The sequence below is a fragment of the Amblyomma americanum genome, chromosome 4, assembly GCF_052857255.1.
Source record: "Amblyomma americanum isolate KBUSLIRL-KWMA chromosome 4, ASM5285725v1, whole genome shotgun sequence".
NCBI lineage: Eukaryota > Metazoa > Arthropoda > Arachnida > Ixodida > Ixodidae > Amblyomma > Amblyomma americanum.
In genome coordinates this window covers 110,003,023-110,024,034 of record NC_135500.1, presented here as the reverse complement: position 1 = coordinate 110,024,034, position 21,012 = coordinate 110,003,023, and the positions used below count along the sequence as shown (strand labels likewise).

Below are 21,012 nucleotides of genomic sequence, written 5' to 3'. Positions count from 1 at the left end.
ATATCTTGCGCGGCTTCAAGTGGAACGCTTGTCTGTGCTATTTAGATGATGTCGTTTTCTCGCCTGATTTTCCGACGCATCTCAAGCGCTTGCGCCAGATACTGAGTTGCCTCACCAGTGCTAGCCTTCAACGTAATCTCAAAAAACGTTTCTTTGGCGCCCGGCAGGTGATAATACTCGGCCACCTCTTCTCCAAAGACGGCGTCCTGCCAGATCCTGACAAACTCCGTGCTGTGGCTGACTTCCCTAAACCAACTTCTGCAAAACAGGTGCGCTGATTTGTGGGTCTCTGCTCCTATTTTCGGCGATTTGTCCCTAATTTCGCCTCTATCGTCGCGCCCCTTACGAAACTCCTTAATGGTCCCGCCGACCTGTCTACGTGGGACTCGGCTTGCGCCGACGCGTTTGCTGCACTCCGTCGTTCTCTAACTTCTTCACTTATCTTTCGACACTTCGACCCAAGTGCTCCTACTGAGGTGCACACCGACGCAATCGGAATCGGACTCGGTGCTGTCCTTGTCCAGCGCAAGCCCGAATTTGCTGAATACATCGTTGCGTACGCCAGCCATGCCCTCACCAAAGCTGAGTCGAACTACACCGTGACAGAAAACGAGTGTCTCGCCGTAGTGTGGGCTCTCACAAAATTCCGCCCATACTTACATGGCCGCCCGTTCACCGTCGTCACTGATCACCACGCCTTGTGCTGGTTGGCCTCACTCAAAGATCCCTCGGGGCGCCTTGGCCGCTGGACCCTCCGTCTTCAGGAATTCGATATTACCGTAGTTTACCGGTCGGGCCGCAAGCACTTCGACGCCGACGCCTTGTCAAGCTTGCCATTGCCCTCTCCTGCGCCCTCTTCGCCCCTTTCTGATTCCCTACTCGCTGCGCTCACTACAGTGGACATTCCCCTTCAACAACGCCAAGATCCATGGATTTCATCCTTGCTCGACGTACTTCGTGCAAACTCTACGGTCTCCTTCCCTCGGGCCCTTTGACTCCAAGCTTCCCATTTTGCCCTCCGCGACGATCTTCTGTACCGCCGTAACTATCATCCAGACGGCCGAAAGTGGCTTCTCGTGATTCCCCGACATCTCTGATCTGAGGCTTGTGAACACTACCATGCCGACCCTCAGAGCGCTCCCGCTGGCTTGCTGAAAATGTACGAGCGACTACGCCAGAGGTACTATTGGCGGGGCATGTACAACTTCGTTCGTCGCTACGTTCGCTCCTGCACTGCCTGCCATCAGCGAAATTCGATACCTCGCCCTTCGACTGCCCCGTTACAGCCAATACCGTGTCCTACTCGCCTTTTCGATCGTGTGGGCATCGACCTATGTGGGCCACTTGTCTTCACGACCTCTGGGAATCGATGGATCATAGTCGCCGTGGACCACCTCACTCGGTATGTTGAGACTGCTGCCCTACCTGCGGCTACTGCTCGCGATGTAGCCTTCTTCCTTCTGCATCACTTTGTCCTGCGTCACGGCGCTTCTCGAGAACTTCTCAGTGAGCGCGGCCGTGTTTTCTTGTCTGAAGTTCTTCACGAGCTTCTCGCTGTGTGCCACACAGTCCACCGCACCACTACCGCTTACCACCCTCAAACCAACGGCCTCACCGAACGCTTCAACCAGACTCTTGGGGACATGATCACCATGTACATTCGCTCCGACGACTCTAATTAGGATCAGGTTCTTTCGTTCGTAAACAATGCATATAACACCGCACCTCAAGCAACCACAGGCTCTTCCCCGTTCACGACCTCTGGGAATCGATGGATCATAGTCGCCGTGGACCACCTCACTCGGTATGCTGAGACCGCTGCCCTATCTGCGGCTACTGCTCGCGATGTAGCCTTCTTCCTTCTGCATCAATTTGTCCTGCGTCACGGCGCTCCTCGAGAACTTCTCAGTGACCGCGGCCGTGTTTTCTTGTCTGAAGTTCTTCGCGAGCTTCTCGCTGTGTGCCACACAGTCCACCTCACCACTACCGCTTACCCCCCTCAAACCAACGGCCTCATCGAACGCTTCAACCGAACTCTTGGGGACATGATCGCCATGTACATTCGCTCCGACAACTCTAATTGGGATCAGGTTCTTCCGTTCGTAACCTATGCATATAACACCGCACCTCAAGCAACCACCGGCTTTTCCCCGTTCTTTCTTTTATTCGGGCACGAACCTTCTTGTATGTTATATACAATCCTTCCCTACAATCCCGACAGCTCGGAATATACTTCCCTTTCTCACATTGCGCGCCATGGTGAGCGGTGCCGCCAGTTGGCTCGCTCCTTCACCGCCGAACGTCAAGGCCTCCGCCACCATGATTCCGATCAAGACACGCCCGCTGTTCACTTCTCCACTGGCTCATTGGTCTGGCTCTCTTTTCCAGCTGCGTCCAAAATTTCGGCCAAGCACATCGGCCCTTACCGCATCTTTGAGCGCACGTCGCCTGTCAACTACATTATCGAACCGGTGACCCCTTCTTCGGACCATCGCCGCCGTGGCCGCAACGTCGTTCACGTAAGCCGCTTGAAGCCTTATTACAGCCCCCTCGTTGTCCCCTCACCTTGAGTCGCCTGGATGGCTCCCTCTTTCTGCCGGGGCAGTTTTAATGAAGAAGATGGTCCAGCACCGACGCCAACGACGACGAAGTGCTTGCGCCGCCCATCGGATGCTCGTGCTAGAACGCTGCTGCTTCTGTCCCGTGATCTTGCCTCGCTGGCTCGTAGATTGCTTGTGCTAGGGTCTTCGTTGCCGGCGCTTTCAACATGCCACTAAACCGCCCTACAAAATAAAGAATAAATATTAGAAAAATTAAAATTAAGAAAATAAAAATAAAATGCAAGAGAAATAAAACATCTAAGAAAAGTGAAAAACTATATGAATATTTTTTAACAATTAAAAGAAGCAGCCATAGACGGTGCAGAAAAGCTTTCACCTCGCGCACTTCACATTGCCAAAGTGCCCACTGAATTTTTCAGAACAGCTCGGGTGTGGACGGTGAGAACTTCCTTCGTATTCTTGACTTCTATTTTGAATCAACAGTTGTCCAGTCCAGCCGTCAGTACTGCGTCCAAAAGAATTGCATAAGCACTGGGTCGTCAATCACACCACACTTGTGCGACCTATACATGGCTGCCATACTTAAGCGTATTAGGCAGGAACCCCCTAATTAAGTGGTCAATTTGGTCATCCGGTACATGGACGACTTCGTGGTATTCCTCAAAAGTTGCTCACTTGATTCGTTAGACTGTTTAGTATCTGAGATTGTTGCTCTTTTCACATCCCGATCCGGGGGGCTCAACTTCAAGTGCGAGATTCCGTGAAGCAAAGATGTACAGTTTTTGAACTTGTGTCCACATACTAAGCAGAGCAGCGTTGCGAAACAAGTACAGCGTCTCTACAGCGGTGACTACGCCTCAGTACTGGCGTGTCGCGTTTCAGAGAGCCTCCTCTAGAAGTTAAAAGCGATTATCAAAGACTCAGGCAAGGTAGAGGAAGCTATAAAGCCTCCTCTAGCCGTAATCGTGTACATATACAAGTTCCCATACAACTTAAAGTCGCGAAACGAACGTCAATATTCTTTTTTCAGCGCCGTGCAGACTAGCAAAAGTCTGCTCCCTGCTGGCGAAGCAAAATAAAAAGGCTCGCCAAAGAAAACATGTAGATTCTTTCACGCAATATGCTGCATATGTAATAAATGAGATTCTTTTGAAGTGCGGGGTAGGGTATATTGGCCAAAGCGGTATGTGCCTCAATGAGAGACTGCTCGAACGCCGCCAGGCGGTGCGTAATAGAATCCGCGGGCGTTTCGATGGCCATTCGAAGATCTGCCAAGAGTCTGGAAATTCTACAAGAGCACGGTTGTCAAAGCATGTGCGAGGACTGATTTTGAAAGGGAAATCATCGAGGCGCGCTGATTGCCAAAACAGGAGACCAGTGCGTCATCATCACCAGCCTGACTGCGCCCACTGCAGAGCAAAGGCTTCTCCCATGTCTCTTATCACCTGCCCATCTAACTCCATCGCCCAATGCTACGCTTGCCTTCTCTTGGAATACCCTCTGTTACCCTTAATAACCAACGGTTGTCTTGCCCTCACATTACATGCCCTACCCAAGCCCATTTCTTCTTCTTGATTTCGACTAGGATGTCAATAACACGCGTCTGTTCCCTCACCCATTCTGCCCGCTTCCGGTCGCTTAACGTTACACCAACCATTTTTAAAGCGATAGCCTGTAATGGCTCATCGTTGTCCGTCCATCTGTCTGTGCACGAAATTTGTCACACCAAGCTGTCAATGATATGACGTCAACTCGATGCGAAAAATCATCCTTGTGCGCGGCGTGGTTCGAACCTCCATCCTTCCGCTCCGCACCCGAGCGTAGTAACGACTGCGCTACTTCTTCCCAAGGAATATGTAGTTCTCCTTTTCTAGCGTAACTTTAGTAATGCGGGGAGTTCACTCTGTTTAGAATCATCTATACTCTGTCCAACGTAAGGGTGGCACGGTCAGGGAAACTTTATTTTTCATTCTTTTTATGGTCCAACAATAATTTTCTCTAGCATAAGGGTGGCGGTGAATCCGACTGTCCAGCCTGCTTGTGCCTCCCCCCCACCCGTCACCTGATACAGGCCGGTGTAGTTTGGGCTACTAGGCTTTGTTTCGGCGCAATGCCAGCGGTGGGGGTGGATCGGCCGGGGCCCATCCTTTGGGGATGCGAGACCCCATGGGAGTGGCAGCGACTCCTGGGCGACTGTGAGGGCCCATCGCGCTCGTGTGGTCCGATGCCTGAGCGGAGGCAGGCCTGGAGACACACCAGGCTGCACCCAGGAAACACGGCGCGGAAGACATGTACAAAGTTCAAAAGGTTTTCAAATACACGCAACTTCCTTCTGCATGTGCACGTCTGGCGACTGACGCGCCAATTTGTGGCTACGGGGAAACCAGGTCCGCGGGGTTTCACAGCAGCCAGGCTCTTCTAAAGCGATGCCTCGGGGAAGCGGCCTCACGGCTGACCGCCGGCCGTCGTGGTCATTGCGGGACGCCGAGGTAGGGGGGGGCGTAGTACAACCAGTGCAAAACCATCGATGTTGTGAAGTGCCCGCGGAGTAGGCCCGGGTCATCTCACCCTAAGCCAAGTTCTTGGTTTGTGGCCCGGTCAGCCCAGCCTTGAACACTCCCTCCTCAGTAGGAGCGGAGCAAGCTGGGGGAGAAAATAAGTGCATGGTTGGTTGGTTCGAAGCACAGATGGGTCCCCCGGAGGTGTTAGGTCATGTTGCCGAGGGCCGGGGGGCGGATAGGCTTACGACTTAAGTTCCTTTTGGCCGGATCACACCATACAAAGTTCCGGTGTTTGAAAAACCGCGAAAAGCACTCGACGGTTCCTAGCTGGCAGGTTGGAAGCAAACCATGAAAATCGCGGAGGGGCCCGAGGTAGCTGACCACGGTTTAGGTTCTCCTTCACTCCGGCGGTCGGAGCCCGTTTCGTTTAGTGGGTGTTCGGGCATCCCTTGAGCAGGGTCGCACCATTGGGCAATCTTGACGCTTGACGCCCTCCTTGCCCTGGCAAGGCAGACTAGCAATGGAGTCAAGACATTCGAAGGATCAGAGCAAAAAACTCGCTGTCCCCATTCCCATCCCTATGCGCATAACCCCTTTCCTGGCAACCATACAACCTATCCATTTCATCCATCCTCTCCGCTGCATCCAAGGGGAGATAAGTTGAGACCCCTTGGTCCCGCTCCCCCGGCTGTCGGTCGCTATCTAGTTTTCCTCCCCTTTCATTTTTTTCCGTTTTCCCCACGTACGGGTGGTAAACTTACCATTTCTTTGTAATACTGACGTATAACAGGCTTAATAACAGGCTTAAGTAGGCTTAAAATCGACATATAACCGGCTTAAAAGAAAAAGCATTTTTCTTTTATTTTCAATATGGATTAAGCCTGCTATACGTAAGTGGTGCAGGCCGGGGCTTATTATTTTTCAATACCTTTAGATTTGTCCCAACTTAATATATGTCCCTATGTCCCTTAATATATGTTCCCACGCCGCGTTGTGTGTTTGCTAACGTGGAGGCGCATTGAACATTGGCTATACACAGCTCTTTTCCTTGTCACATTTGCGTCCAAGGAGCACTTAGGCACTTGGAGGTCATCAGCTACTCCGCCCTTGTAAATCGAGGAGCATAACAAAACCATTCGGGTACGCAGAGCGCATAGTCGCGAAGCACCCGAAAACATACCGAAACTCAGCTGGCCGCCTGTTGCACAGCTAATTGTAGGCTTCCTTTGACTTCAAACATTCAGGTTGCCTTCTTTTCTTGCTTGTGTGATAAAAGTGCATGGTGGTTTCAAAACAAAGCTTATATATCGATCAAACACGTAACCCACGCACGTTTGTAAGCCTCAGAGATCCGCGATTTTTGCCTCCTATTTGATCATCACGCTTGTATATGCAAGATTGGCCTGTGGCGGCAATCCCTGTATTTTAGTTCATGCTCTTTTCTACCTTACAAGAGTTTCGTTTTCCGAAAGAGGGGCGTTTTAGTGTTTAGGAGCTGCTATTCTATGGACAGAACCCAACTTCCCAACTTCATTTTCTGCGGAGTGTCACTTTAAGGAAAAAATAAATTAAAAGCGAAGGGTACGAACAAAAAAGCTTATGTGTGCGAGAGAACCAGCTCCGCTAAACTTCTTGTTTGGGATATCATCCGGATTACTATTTTGTTCTTGAGGTTGAACAAATATTCATTACGGCCTATTTTATAGCACGTGTTGACCATAGGTACTTCGGTTTGGTATTTATTTCACAATGATTCCCGCTTCCTGTTGCGTATGTAGGTGCTCGTTTTTTAATCAAGCTTGTGTTAAGCAAAACACATGTAATTAGACAATTTTGTTTAAGAGGTGGACAAAGACGATAAGGAAACATATTTGGTGTGGGGAAATATTTTATACCTCAGGTAAGACTCAGTGGTTTCGTAACACCGTGGGGCATTTCCAAGAAAGCACAGAAAATTATTTTGCATTACGTGGCTCCTCCGTAAGTTTCCTTCAATTGTAGGACCCCAGAGCAAGCCACAGTAACTGAGGCGAGAATTATCGCACCTACGAGGCAGTTTTCGAACACGTACAGATATTATAAGCAAGGCCTCTGGCGGCATGGGAATAAAAGGTTTGAAATGAGGAATGAATATCAAGAGGCCTGTGTTCTTTTGGTCTGTGATATCGGCTAGCTTCCATAAAGGCCGTTGTTTTCAAGGGCACAGTGCGTTTCAAATAAAGAAGCTGTTCGGTCAGAATAAAATATTTTTAGGAGATTAGAAATCTTTACAACATTCCAAAGATGAGGTACCATATTAAAAACTTTTAAACGTCGTGGTGTTTGTTATACTCTAAGAGAGTAATAAACATTATAGAAGCCAATTTCTGTCTTGTCCGTACTTTTACAGTTCCAGGTATACCCTGAAGACGGAGCTCGGTATTTTTCTCCCGAAGCCTATGAGCTGGCCGAATACGTTGGATACCTCCGCGCCTACGGGATCGACGATGGAACTTCTAACAGTGTTGCTCAAAATCTTCGCACCTACGAAGAGGAAGGTATGTGACAAACTGGCGTGGTAAGATAGAGAAAGAGGGAGAGAGATAAAACTTTATAAGCTTTTTAAATTTAGCGCAGTCAGGTGGGCAGACTCCTCAGCTCAGGAATCCGGCGGCTTGCGCTGCTCTCTAGACCCGTCGAATGGTCTCACATTGATCTTCTTGACCATTCCTAGTCAGGAATGTCTTCAACTGCTAGTATGATGCCTGCAATATTGTTAGCCGAGATGGTTTTTTAACGCAACCCCTTAAGTCTGGAATAGCATGGGCTTACCGCGGCACCAGGGACAGGTGGCGTGGTATCTAGGAGAGGGGATAAGGCTGTACAAGTACAGGTTAGGGAAGATGTTTGTCCGTATTCGCCTCCGGAATGTGGCTTTTTCTCTGGTGAGTTTCTAATCGGGAGGGGTGGTGGTGGTGTAAATGTTATTACATACAAGGGAGTTTACGACGCACAGGTCCTTCGGCCCCCGCACGGCCCCACTGCACTCAAACGTTGATGTCCCGGAGGCTCATAACGCTGGCAGCCCGGCCTGTGGCGATGGCTTGTTTGGCCGGGTCCTCGGAGCGCAGTAGAGACTCCCAAGCCTCCCAAGTGGTAAGGTGCTCCAGGCCCCGCGGGGTAGGATCCGCCGGGCAGAGGAAAAGGATATGATCGAGAGTGGCTTTGGGGTGGTGGCAGAGGGTACAAGAGGGGTTTGTGTGGACTTGGTGATAGCGCGAGCGTATATAAGGGGAGGGTAAGGTGCGTGTTTGGAGCCGCCTCCAAAGTATCTGATGATAATTGTCGAGGGAGGGATGGGGTGGGGGGTACAGCCGACGCTCGGCTTTGCAGGCCTGCGTCAGTTCACTGAAGGAATGCATGCGCTCCCGTGAGAACCCCAGATCGGATATTTCCTTTGGTTCACTCTTAGTATTTCTAGCCGTGCATCACGGCATGGTGGGAGAGGAGTGAGGTATAAGAATCCACTCGGTTTGTTAGCTCGCTAGCTAGATCGTCTTCCATCTCATTGTCTTTAAGCCCTCCATGGCCCGGGGTCCGCGTAGCGCTATGGGAGTGGTGTCAAGTGGGAGGAAGGCTCGATGGTATGAGCAGGGCCACCAGCGTTGTTGGAACTCGTCCTGTAGTATGATATTAACATAATTGCTTCCACTCAGTTACTATATGGGCTGATTTATCTGCAAGGTACAGTGATTGGGGCCTTTAATTGCGCTTAGCATTCCCTGTAAACCAACGTGAATCTTCAGAGCTGGCAGCGAAAGTCAGGTTCCCGGCTTTCGCATAGTAGTAGTTATTGTCGTCACCGACCAGTGTCGTCAACCACTTGCTCACCCCAGCAGGCAGCTCATGCTCCTCGCCTCATGCTAATTTCGTCGCAACAACTCGAGTCAAGGGGGTTGAAATGCCGTTCAAGAATGTATGCTAGACCATCCTTCATCCTAACCCTCATTGTGCAAAATCTTCTGTTCCTCGCTCGCTCTCGCCCTCACCTCATCGGTCGTTCCTCATCCTCAAAATCGGGAGTTTTAATATTCAACTTCTTCCTCGTTGCCGATAAACAGCTGTTCATTAGAGCCGCCTTAGGCAAAGAGTGGATCCTTTAAGCTTAGCACTCTGAAGTTCTCAGTAGCCAAGAACAATCTAAGAAATAACAGAGGTACTGCGCTCATGTTTTAGCAGGTCACTGGCAAGAACCAAGTAAATCTGCTACTTCCCCAGGCAGGTGCATTAAAATGATAAGTGTTGGGAGAGTCCGGGTCTCGGAAAGCGCAGAAAACTTTTCACGATGCCTCAGTAGCCAATCACAGGCCTGTCCCGTGAGAATTTCATCCACAAACTTTTCTCAGATGCCATTAGAAGAGACACTGTTGTAAATATTCTGCCAACCTGCCCACCGATGCGCAAATTATAGCATTGGAGGGGGAGGAGTGAAAAACTATTTCCTATCACACACGCAACAGGGGGAGTCGGACCGCTGACCTGTGATAGGGGTCACAACTGATCAGTCGTTGACCGAAGACACGGAACGCACACAATATAAAATAGTCCTTTTCGTATATTGTGCGCCTCGACTACCAAACGGAAGCTGTAAATGTTGGTCTTAAAACAAGAAACAAACGCAAAAATGAGCGGCGCGATTCTGTCTTTAATCTACACCCTAAGTAGGGGTTGGACATTTCGGTTTAAACCGCAAAAACCGATAATAGTGCGCCGAATTCACTTTTACAAATTTGTTTTTAACCGAAAAAGGTCAGCACTTTTGGTTCGCAGCCATAGTATAGCTGACTTCCGAATGAGAGTTACACTCACTTAAACATTAACAAAGTAGGGCAGCCAGGGCCATGATGCGATGAGTGTATTGTAGAGTAAGTAGCCCGGTTGTGCTTTTGAAGCTATTCTTTAGCTACCTTACACGCCTCTTCAGACCGGGAAGCATCATCTCCTCGCCGTCTTCTAGCTTTTTTCACTATCATCACTTGCTTAGACCAGAAAGTCGGTTGATTAGATTCGCCAAATTCATGGCGGACATTGACGCGAAACCACCAACGGGCGTCACGAACATGCACGTTTTGGCTACCGCGACAATTGAGTGGAAGTTCCATTTCCGTCATCAACACGCAGACCACGTGATTCCTCGCCCTCACGCTCAACCCAATGTGGCAACCTAACGATAACATGTCAACCTAGTTTTTATAAGTCAATTTTCGCACCCCTTTTTGCCTTCCGACAATCTCATTTAACTCGCGTTCCTCATTTAAAGAGGACGACAATTTTTTTCTGCAAGCACTGCTCCAAGTGCAACCATTTGCGCTTTAAGTACTGAAAAATGGAAAATTGGGTTTTGGGGACAGGAAATGGCGCAGTATCTGTCTCGCATCTCGGCGGGCACCTGAACCACGCCGTAAGGGAAGGAATAAAGGAGGGACTGGGAGAAGAAGGGAAGAAAGAGGTGCAGTAGTGGAGTGCTCTGGAATAATTTCGGCCACCTGGGTATCTTTAACGTGCACTGACATCGCACTGAATACGTTAATTACTGGCAGATGAATTGTTCAGGATGTCAAAAATACCGAGAGGAACTTTAAATGACTTTTACCACGCAGGATTGTTAGGTTAAGTCATCAAAAAATGTCTAATTCATTCGTCAAAAATAGTATTCGCCGAAAATGACCGAACGTTGCGTCTTGAAATAAACTGAGCAAAGTCCATCGAATTTTCTACAAGTAAAAACTGGAAAGTCCAACGCCTAATCATAACATATTGTGCAGATCTTGGGAACTGAGCCTCCACGGCAAATGCACACCTATAGGCTTGCTAAGTATACTTTAAACGTGTATCCTAGTCTTCGTCACACAGAGCTGGCGTACCGCTACAACAAAGCTACTGGCTCGTTCTGTGCAGTGCGAAACGTATTCATATCCAAAGGAGATACAACGCAAGAAGGAACATTGACGATTCGGCGCTTCGGGCAGTACATGAAAGGACTGGCCCCTTCAGGTAAGTAATGCAGCTTACCTCAATCCGGGCTTCTTCTCTGCAGAAACCAATAAGGTGAGCATAGCGGGTTTTTTAGGGAAAGTTCTGAAAATTCCTGAAAGTTGGGCTGTAAAAATAGGAAGAAAAGTTGTTGAGGTGAAAAACAAACTGTCAGCCGTGGCTGACTTTCGTCATTTTTGAGTCATGTTGATTTTCTTGAGTTTATTTTCCCGAAATTTTTTGCGCAGGAGAATTACATAATTAATGGGGCTACAGATATAATACATGGTTTATTCAAGAATAAATTGATGTTACTTCTTGCGAAAAGTTTGAATGACGGATGATGGTTGGGACTTGGTGAGGAAGGCCGTTCCAGTCATAGTCTGCACAGGTATAAAACGTGGCATAGAATGTACGCGTTTGGCAGCGCTGGCGGGTGCGCGAAGCGGATGACCTGTGCGCTGCATTATGTGTGTGGGTTGTGCAAATGTAACGTGCTTCGTGCAGTTAGCTATTGAAAAAGTTGTAAAAGAGAGAGCGAGAGTCTAGCAATGCATCGCGTTGGAAAATGAGGGACAATTGGATTTGCGTTTTGAAAGTTGACAAACTGACGTCGTATGAAAAACTTGCAAATTCACTTAGGTTCCCCACAGGAGTGTTACGCAATAGCATTAATAATGGCATTAATTAGTGTCAGGAATTTGCGAGACTAAATAGTTGCGCTTCGCTGTACTGTTAAACCACAGCCTGTACCAGTGCAACGCCTCAGCTTGTCCTCAGTAAATAAACGTTCCTTGCTGGCGTACCCGACTCGCGACGCAAGAGACTGGTACGACGCCAGCACTTGACAAACCAGATTTTCTTGTAAAATAAATTGAGATTTTGAGAATTGAGAATTTGGACTCACTGCGCCGCGCGCGTTTCTCGTGGAGCGAGACGCTTAACGCTATCGCGCAATTGATCGACAAAGCAGCGCGATTTTGAAGCCTTGCAGGTTGGTCTTCAGGCTGCCTTCTCGAGGATCTCAGATGGGTGGTTCCTATTCGAGTAGGAGAAATCCTAGCTTTTTTCAGCGGATTGAATATTTTGAATGTGTGCGTTACAGTACACATCATTATATAGCGTTGTGCCTAGGTACTTAAAGACTGCAGAGACTGTATTCTATACAGCGTCTATTTATGAAGTAAAAATAAATACATTGCACAGTACGATGGTCAGTCAATTGGCGCGACTGTTGAAAGCGAACGTTTTATTGCCTGATTTTTTTAGAGAAATGTCCTTTCCCACCTTCCAGTCGTGAGGCAAATAACTTGCAGACAATGGCTGCAGAAATACGAGGCATAGAAACTTTCAAGAAACTTACTTGAATTTCTTTAATACTTGAGAGTTAATTTCGTCAACTCAGGCTATTAAGAAGAGATAAATGTTCTCAATCTGGCAAACGATACGATCGACAGAAAGGTTTTGGCTGCCATGTTATTATTTATGTCTGTGCGAATGGTCAAATAAAGATGTCCCGGTTTCCTTGTAGAACACTTATGAAAACGAGCAAGTCAACTTAGTAGCACAATAAGCACCTTAGATTATTTCATCAGATTCGTTAGTGAGAACAACATTTCTTCACTGTTGCGGATGTAATATTTTTAGGCCTCTGACGTAGCATGTTGACAAATCGTGGTGGAAGAAAAGCACTTTGGATCGCGGATGTGATCACGCGGATCACGTGCACTGACATCAGTCACCACACGGGAGCCTTAGCGTTTCGCCTCCATCGAAACGCGGCCGCCGCGGTCTGGTTCGAACCCGACGGTGGCTGCCGCGTTTAATAATAATTGGTTTTACGGGAAAGGAAATGGCACAGTAGCTGTCTCATACATCGTTGGACCCCTGAACCGCGCCGCAAGGGAAGAGATAAAGGAGGGACTGAAAGAAGAAAGGAAGAAAGAGGTGCCGTAGTGGAGAGCCCCGGAATAATTTCGACCACCTGGGGATCTTTAACGTGCACTGACATCGCACAGCACACGGGCGGCTTAGCGTTTTTCCTGCATAAAAACGCAGCCGCCGCGGTCGGGTTCGAACCCGGGAACTCCGGATCAGTAGCCGAGCGCCCTAACCACTGATCCACCGCGGCCGCGTTTCGTATTTACTCTTCAGTGTACGCAGGCGCACTCGATCAGACGACACCAGGAATGCGATCACGTGACGTGACGTCTCTTTCGTCGACAGAAAAAAATACGCCGAATGCCGCCGGCGCGGCTAACCCGGTTGCTTGTACGGTAGCTCCTGTACTGAGGTGTCGCTGAAATCTATTACACCATTCTTTTAGTGTGAGACGATTGTGTTCTCAATAAGGCGATGCATGAGCCGACCGTTTAGTATTGCGCTGGCCAATTGTAAAGCGCCGTGCGCTGTTGCTTCGATGCAAAACAGGCTAGGACTAGCGACGACCAAGAAATAACACAGAGTCAAAGAGCCGTTGCCCGCTGCGCTTTCTGGCGGCCCAGATGTAGTAAGCTCGCAGAATTCGATGCTCTGAGCTTTGCGAACTTCTCACCTTCTTGCATAATCAAGCAGAGGACGCATCTTTTTCGATGTTATGGCGCTAGAATGCGTTTCCGTAGCGTCAGCACCGTGAGACGGCGCTGCAATATGGCTGTTGCTGCGTTGTCCAGCTGTGAACGCTCTCCAACTCACTCAGTTTAGCCTTCTATTGTGGTTCTAAAAGGCCGTTGGGTCTAAGCAGACACCTCAGTACGAATAAATGAAGAGAAATCATTAACATGACGGAAGCCTACAGCCACCGAAAGCAAGGAGCACAGGCATTGCCTTTTTTTTAATTCGTACTTTTTCATCAATGGGATGTTAATAAATGCAGAAGAAAAACAATCACATTCCGCCGGTGGAATCTGAACCCCTGACCTCCGAATTTCGCGTCCAGTGCTCTACCAACAAAGGTTAAATTCTTTTGCCTCGCACGACTCGTGCAAGCATATCGGCGATTTCAATTCGACCATGTTTCAAGCGTTATAAGAAGTTGGTGCTTCGGCCTTTTTGCAGCATCGAGTGCCCAAATAGCGTTTCAAAGCGACTTCCTTTTTTTATCTCCTGTGAGCTGCACATGCACCTACGAAAAATGTACGTATCAGCTGAGATTTGCGGCAGGCGCCAATATGTTGCCTTTGTTTACGCTGTCTAGGCACTCCACAACGTCGTTAGTTACGCCGTTTTCTCTGGCCACTATTGGCTAGAATATATACGGTAACTTTCCAAGCTCTTCGACACTACTTGAATAATCCACAATTGTCTAAACCGAGTAGGTAAGCCACCTGAAGCAACGCGGTACGTAGTAACACAGTCGGCGGTTGCCACAGATCCCTTGGATGAGGTCACGACAGCCACGTCCAACCGCGGGCAACAATGGCATTCGCTCGGTGCCCTGAGGCGCTGGTGCTCGTTTTCTTGTAAGAAACAACCGTTTTTGTTCATTTCCGTCCTCGTTGTGAGGGATATTCGTGTTTGACGTTTTAAAAGCAATAAAACGAGGCAAAACAACTCATTTTTTTAAAGTGTTTCAGCTTCCTTTTAACCCTTTGAAACGCCATTTTCGTTTCATTTAAAAGAAACATTTTCCTGCCTTAATAGCGTATTCAGGCTTTAAAAAAGACCATTTGTTAGTTTTCCAACGCTAAATACGAGTATTATTTTACTGAAGGGATGTGCTAAATTTCATACAAACTACCATAATTGATGAAGATAGTGACATCGAAATGCTGGGACCTATCAAGTAAACACCCGAAGGATAGTGGCAATAATTTGTTTTTAAAATGTGTGCATTATGCTTGAAATTGCGAAAAAACCGATGTTACTATTGGCGGCAAAATATGTCTTCACAAAAATGGCGGATGACGTGCTATCGTGCTCACTGTTTCGCGAAATTTTATTTATTGCATTCCCTAATATAGCATTTAAAAAAAGCCTAATTTACCATGTGAAAGATGAAAAATTCATCTGAAATAAAGAAATCACTGCTAGGTGCAATCACTCTCAAGAATAGCTGCGGGCTTGCTTTGTACACCATTGTGTACATAGGGTGTCAAAGGGTTAAGTGTCCCCTATAGTTCTAGTAGGCTAGCTCCAACGCCCTCAATCATCGATTTCACCAGACTGCATAAAGCGTGCTTGACCTTGAAAGCCGAGTCTCGAACCAAACCTGAAGTGCATTCACAAATACTAGCTCACCTACTTCCGTTTGGCCTCGCCATGCTAAATCGTACGTCATTTATTTTAAAGTGAAAGCGGTTATTGGCGTGGTTAAGCCATATAACCATGCATTCTACTCTGTAATCTACAGCGTCAGCCTTAAGACCTTACAACAGCCTAATAATGCAATATAGCTTGCTTCAAAGTAATGAAATAAAATAAGCTAAGTTGCTACGTCCCAAACTAGATGGCGCCGACCTGCCAAAGTTGGCAGGTTGGAAAGTGAAGGGAGGGAACCTCTCAACGTTAAGGGCAAACGAGAGAGAAGCGAAGTGCTAGAGGAAAGACCGGTGGGAGGTGGCCGGTGGCCAGATCAGATTTCACTCATTCTCATGAGCACGGCTTGGCTTCCTCTTATGAAGGACGATGTAGATTCTACGGCCAAATATGACTGAAGAAAAGCTGTACCAGTTGTTGCTGATTAATGTCGGGTTATTATGGTGAGCTCAGCTCTGAATGTTTTGTTAGTATCAGTTTTAAAATACTCTTACAATCTTCTACGACACGTGTCGGCTCTGCAATGAGCTGCGCGAGGTTAACGTTAAGGCATAGATGCAGGAAATGCTTAGCCTCAATGTTAGTAGCCATTTGGGTACTCCTGTGAGCGTTTGGAAAGTTAAACTCGCCGAATAGGAAATTATGTAGAGTACGGTGTGAATTAGGATGGTGCTCGCGCACTTGTCGCAGCCATGCTGATTCGCATAAAACCGGTATCCGTTTCTTCTCCGTTGCACTAAGGCGCATGCCTCGAAGGCACGTTCTATCGCGAAGACAGCAAAGCCTGTAGCATTTAACGGACTGCAGCAGTGGTCACTTGCATGGCATAAAGAGTATGGTTAATGGCACTGCCATCTAACCGTTTGGCACATCCATCGAGCCCAACTGGGATAATTATTTACTAGGTTTTAGTTCCAAGCTGGCCGGACAAATACCATAATTCATGGATTGCATATTCAATCACCGTCGTCTGGCGATCAGAAATAATGGATATTTCGTTGCAACAAACAAGACGATGCAATTCAGTTATTTTAACGAAGAAAAACTCGTTTCCTAATGGCCGGGATCGGGAGGAAATGCGCGTCAAGTGCGCAAGAGGAAAATCGGTGCACACAATGCCGACTGGTGCTTACTGTAACTGCCAACGCAACCATGCTACCGCATGCGATTTCTTTCCCTTGTTTGCGTGGCGCAAGAAAAAAAATCATTGGTGTTTTCGGCCACAGAAAGTCGGTCGGGGTGCGGACAACGTTTCTTCATTGCACAGACATCGGTCAATCTTCATAGAAAGAAACGGTACCGACAAGACGGAGAGGCGAGCGAAGCTGAGTCAACAGATTCGTTTCTCCCACCGCACCACCTCTAAGACGTCATCTCTCACTTTAGCCGCGGCACTGACGAGTGCGAAAGTGCTGCTGGCCCTTAGCAGCCGGATCGCATACCTTGTTGTCAATAAGAGGAGAGCGGTTCCTCGCCTATCTAGCAGAGCCATACGCCTGAGTCGGGCTTCGGCAGTCGTGAGTTGCATGTTGTTCCTGCTTGACAAGCCTGCGGCGCGTGCGACTCGCTGTGCACCAAAGCTGATCCACCGGCCGTGCCACGCGCGGCTCCTCTCGTTAACCGAAAGGATGTGTTTTCGCTTTGCATGCTGTCCCATACGCAGCGGCTGTTTCCCGCTGCCCCTCTCAGCTGGGCACGCTGTTGCACCAGTGCTTTTCTCTGGCCGTATGGCATTAACGTCCTCGGCTAGGCACGGCGACGACGCTTCCGCGCATACCTAAGGCGGCGGCAGCGTTTCCTGTGCGCATGTGCAGTGCTGAGCAATGAGGGGGCAAGGAGTTTGGGCGTTCATTTAATAATTACTCTCTTATTTTCTGCGACTAGCGCAGTTTTGCTTTTCTCAAGCTAGTTTTCTTCTTGACGTATAACATCCAAAAGTCAATCTGAAATATGTGAAGAAGCAGTAAATTCGCAATTTACATGGAAAAGTTATCGTCTTTCCTAATGCTCAAAATTTTGAAAAATTTATACGAAAACATTGTTCCCTCTCATATTGCTCACTGCACTCAGTCACGTACTAACAAAAGCAAAAGTGTTGGCTATAGCGTTCGCTGCCACACATCTCGCATCGCAATACTTTCTCACAGACTCAAAAATAGCATACCGAATCTTCATTAAGGGAAGGATTGGCCCGCTTACGTTCAGACAGTGACGTGAAATACTTGATGTGGATACCTGGTCACCGAGCTATGGAGATCAACGATTTGGCTTAGAATTGAGCCCGAGCTTTTTTTCCCCCGGGTCCTCAACAGACATACCTCGGAATCGGACCAGTTCGATCCTCTCACAACGTACAAATCGGTACTACGACACCTCAAATTACACTGCCAGACATATCCATCTCGTCCCATAAACCATAACACGAGGAAATTTACCTCCATAGACTACTGACTTATGTAGCACACGCCACAAGCCCGGATTTCATTCAATCAAAACGCCAATTCAGTGGGGAGAAGGCTTACCTGTAGCAATAAGTATGGGCCTGGCAAAAAAGAAAAGTCACTTTTAGCCAACGCGCAGGTGTGGGAAGCCGTATTGTTTAGCTAAAAAGATTGTGCGCAACATTGCTAACGTTAGCTACTCTTCTTCTGCAGAGCAATATTTCCACTATTACACTATAATCCTGAAACAAAATATGTATGAATTCATATGTATTTATTATTATCAATCATTTTCTTTATCAGCAGCACCTTTCAGACATTTTATTGCGTCCATCGGATCCTTGCAAAACAGTAGCCGTAACATCTCTACAAGAAGCCCTGGCTTAAGGGTAATTCCCCGTTTCCTCACTTGTTAGAAACCGCAGCCCGAGAAACACAAGCTCCCGTTAATTCTGAATAAGTATCAGCAATTTAATAACTGCACCCTTACCAAACTGCGCCACCGTTTTTTGACTTCGTAGATTTTGTGGCGAATATTTTTTTCCTTTCATTCACCTGATTTTTTTATTCATTAACCAGACTACTGTAATTAGCTACTATGAACATTTGTGTGTGTGTGTTTGAACAACTGATTGTGTACCTTCTTTAGAAGTCTTTAATTTGCTTAGGTATTTACTTTGATAATCTCTCATATCTATGATTTCAGATCTCTATAATGCTGCAAAGTTGTATACACGGTTTTGTCGAACGTTTTCTGTCCTTGCAAATCTGCGATTTAGACCCAGGACACTTCTTCTTTTGAACGAAAGCTAGCGCGTGATGTGCACCGGCGCCATATAGAACACTACACGGAATGGTTCACTTGCCGTGCTTACTCATCAAAACCAGCGCGGCACGGATCGTCTGCACCGGCACAAACCTTTCAAACGCCGTCCCAGTGACACTGGAATCGCTTTAGGGCTAATATCGTATGTAAACGCCTGCAGGGAGGAAGACACTATAGAGGCCCTTCGTAATCCCAATGCAATGCCGAAAGTGAGGCGGAAGTGACGTAAAAATTTAAACTAAAATTTGTGTTTGCGCTAATTGGTTCTTACTTGAAACGTTAGAGAGCAGCGGAAAAGAAGGGCGCAGGAAACAGCAGAAACATAGAAACACAGTACGGGCGCTGACTACCAACTGTTTATTGTGAAGCCAATCCGCGCATTATAAAGCCGTAATAAACCACATGACATTCAGGGACCTAATGAAGCACAAAGCAAAAAAAAGCGGCAAAAAGGAGAAGTACGATTCGTTCATACACACGGCCACAGGGATGTCCACAACAAAAGTCGCAGCAGGTGATCATGCAAGAAGCACTAAAGACATCGAAGCAAAACCTCAGTCGGAAGATAAAAACAGTAAATCTTACACAATCCTAGGCAGGCCAACAAGAAACGCGGCTATACAGTAAAAAACAACAATATCATTGATTAGGAGGCAGGCGAGCATGAACTAAGCAGTAAAAAAACAACGCAAAATGTTGTGTGACATACTACAAAAAGGTAAAAGCTTATTAAACATTTTTGGGGCCAACACAAAACCCGGCTAAAAATTTAACAGCGTAATCAGGATGCAAACCAAGGAAGGGCTAATGATGATGAATCCACATTTATTACGCCCTAAATAAATGGTGCTGCACGCAGGCACCAGACGGGGTGGTTCCCTATTTACGGGAGCCATATGTTTTCAGTAGCTCCTGGCCCTTGTCCGTCAGTGCGAGCTGAATCGGTAGTGCGGGGTTGGATAACAAGGTCTGTCATCGCTCAACGGGTTGGGGATTGGGGGTGTTGGCGGGAAGGGGGGAGGGGGGGGGGGTCTTGAGTTTTGGGCACTCTGCTAAGACGTGCGGCAGGGTGCCCTTTTCTCGCTTGCAAAAAGGACCGAGCATATCGTGTTCCGCAGGGTACATGCGGTTCATCAGTACGGGATGCGCAAGCAATCTCGCCTGCGCTCGACGCAGGGTCGTCTGTTGTTGCCTGGTGAGTTTGGGATGCGGCTCTGGCAGTCTGCACCTTTCCTCGCGGCACATCCCGGTAATGTCCCGAAAGCTGGTGACCGGGAGCGGTAGCTCTTCCGGCTTGTGCTCGGCCCTGATTGACATTTCTCGGGCATGGTAGTCGGCGATGATGTTGCCTGCTATCTGCGAGTGAGCCAGGACCCACACAAGCTCTTAGCCTCTTCCCGGCGGCTTGCACTTGGATAGAATGGCTCGGGCCGCGGAGGAGACTACCCCCCCCCCCCCCCCCCCCCCCTTGCGGAAGCTTCCGTAGGCTGTCTTTGAGTCAGTGACCACGGTGTCCACGATCGGCTGTGCGAGTGCAAGGGCCATGGCCGCTTCTTCGGCAACTGCGAGGTCTGTTGTCTTCAGGGACGCGCTAACGATCAACCTGTCTTTTGACGTAACCACCACCGCTGCACAGTCACTGTGGTTTCGGAGCGAAGCGTTCCCGCAGAGGACCCTGGGGTTCTCTTCCAGCTTCCGGACTATGGCTTTCACCCGCGCGGTGCTCCTCTCGTCGTCCTTGCCCGCCGTCATGTTCCGGGGAAGAGGTTTGGTGTGAATGGTCGTCTTCCAGTCCTCCGGAAGGGCCGCCTTGATGTGTACGGGCTCGATCTGGATCCTATCTTGCGTAGGACGGCTCGTCCGCATTCCGTGTGACTGAGCCGGATTCTCTGATTAGAGAGGTGGGCTTCGATGTGCTCCTCCACCGTGTTGTGGGCGCCCATGTCTAGCAGTCTTTGCGTAGACGAGTATATGGGCATGCCCAGTGCTTGCTTCGGTGCCTTACGAAGCATCGTGTTAAGGGTGTCCCTATAGTTCGCTGAACGCATCACAGCTAAGGCAGAGTCAAACAGGTAAAACCTCTGAAGTGGCCATGAAGATGAAACTCAAGAAAGAACGTAACTTCATTGACTTAAGCATATGCAACAGAGACAATTAAAGGTTTAAGGCACGATCAAGGAAACACATTTCCTTTTAGTGCAATGAAACTGACGGTGTGCTGACACACGAGTCACCTGCCTTCGCAATGTGTTATGCCTCAATCACTTCGCTTTCAATTCTGTTTTTCGCCGTTGCCAGGAGCCTCCTACTCACTAAAAAAGGCTTACAGGTGTGGTTAGGATGGCTGCAGTGGTCTGAAAGATGCCCTCCGGATCTGCCTTTTACTTTGAAGGAATGCCCCTGAGCCGTCACAT

At 48.2% G+C, this 21,012-nt stretch overlaps 1 protein-coding gene across 1 annotated transcript in view; it reads left to right on the top strand.

Annotated features, from left to right (window-relative positions):
* The window catches only part of LOC144130299 (neprilysin-1-like), a 158,305-nt gene that overhangs the window by 75,756 nt on the left and 61,537 nt on the right, over positions 1-21,012 (top strand). The window contains exons 9-10 of the mRNA XM_077664246.1: positions 7,452-7,599; positions 11,000-11,095. Coding sequence (XP_077520372.1) covers positions 7,452-7,599; positions 11,000-11,095 — 244 coding nt within the window. The remainder of the gene's footprint in view (positions 1-7,451; positions 7,600-10,999; positions 11,096-21,012) is intronic.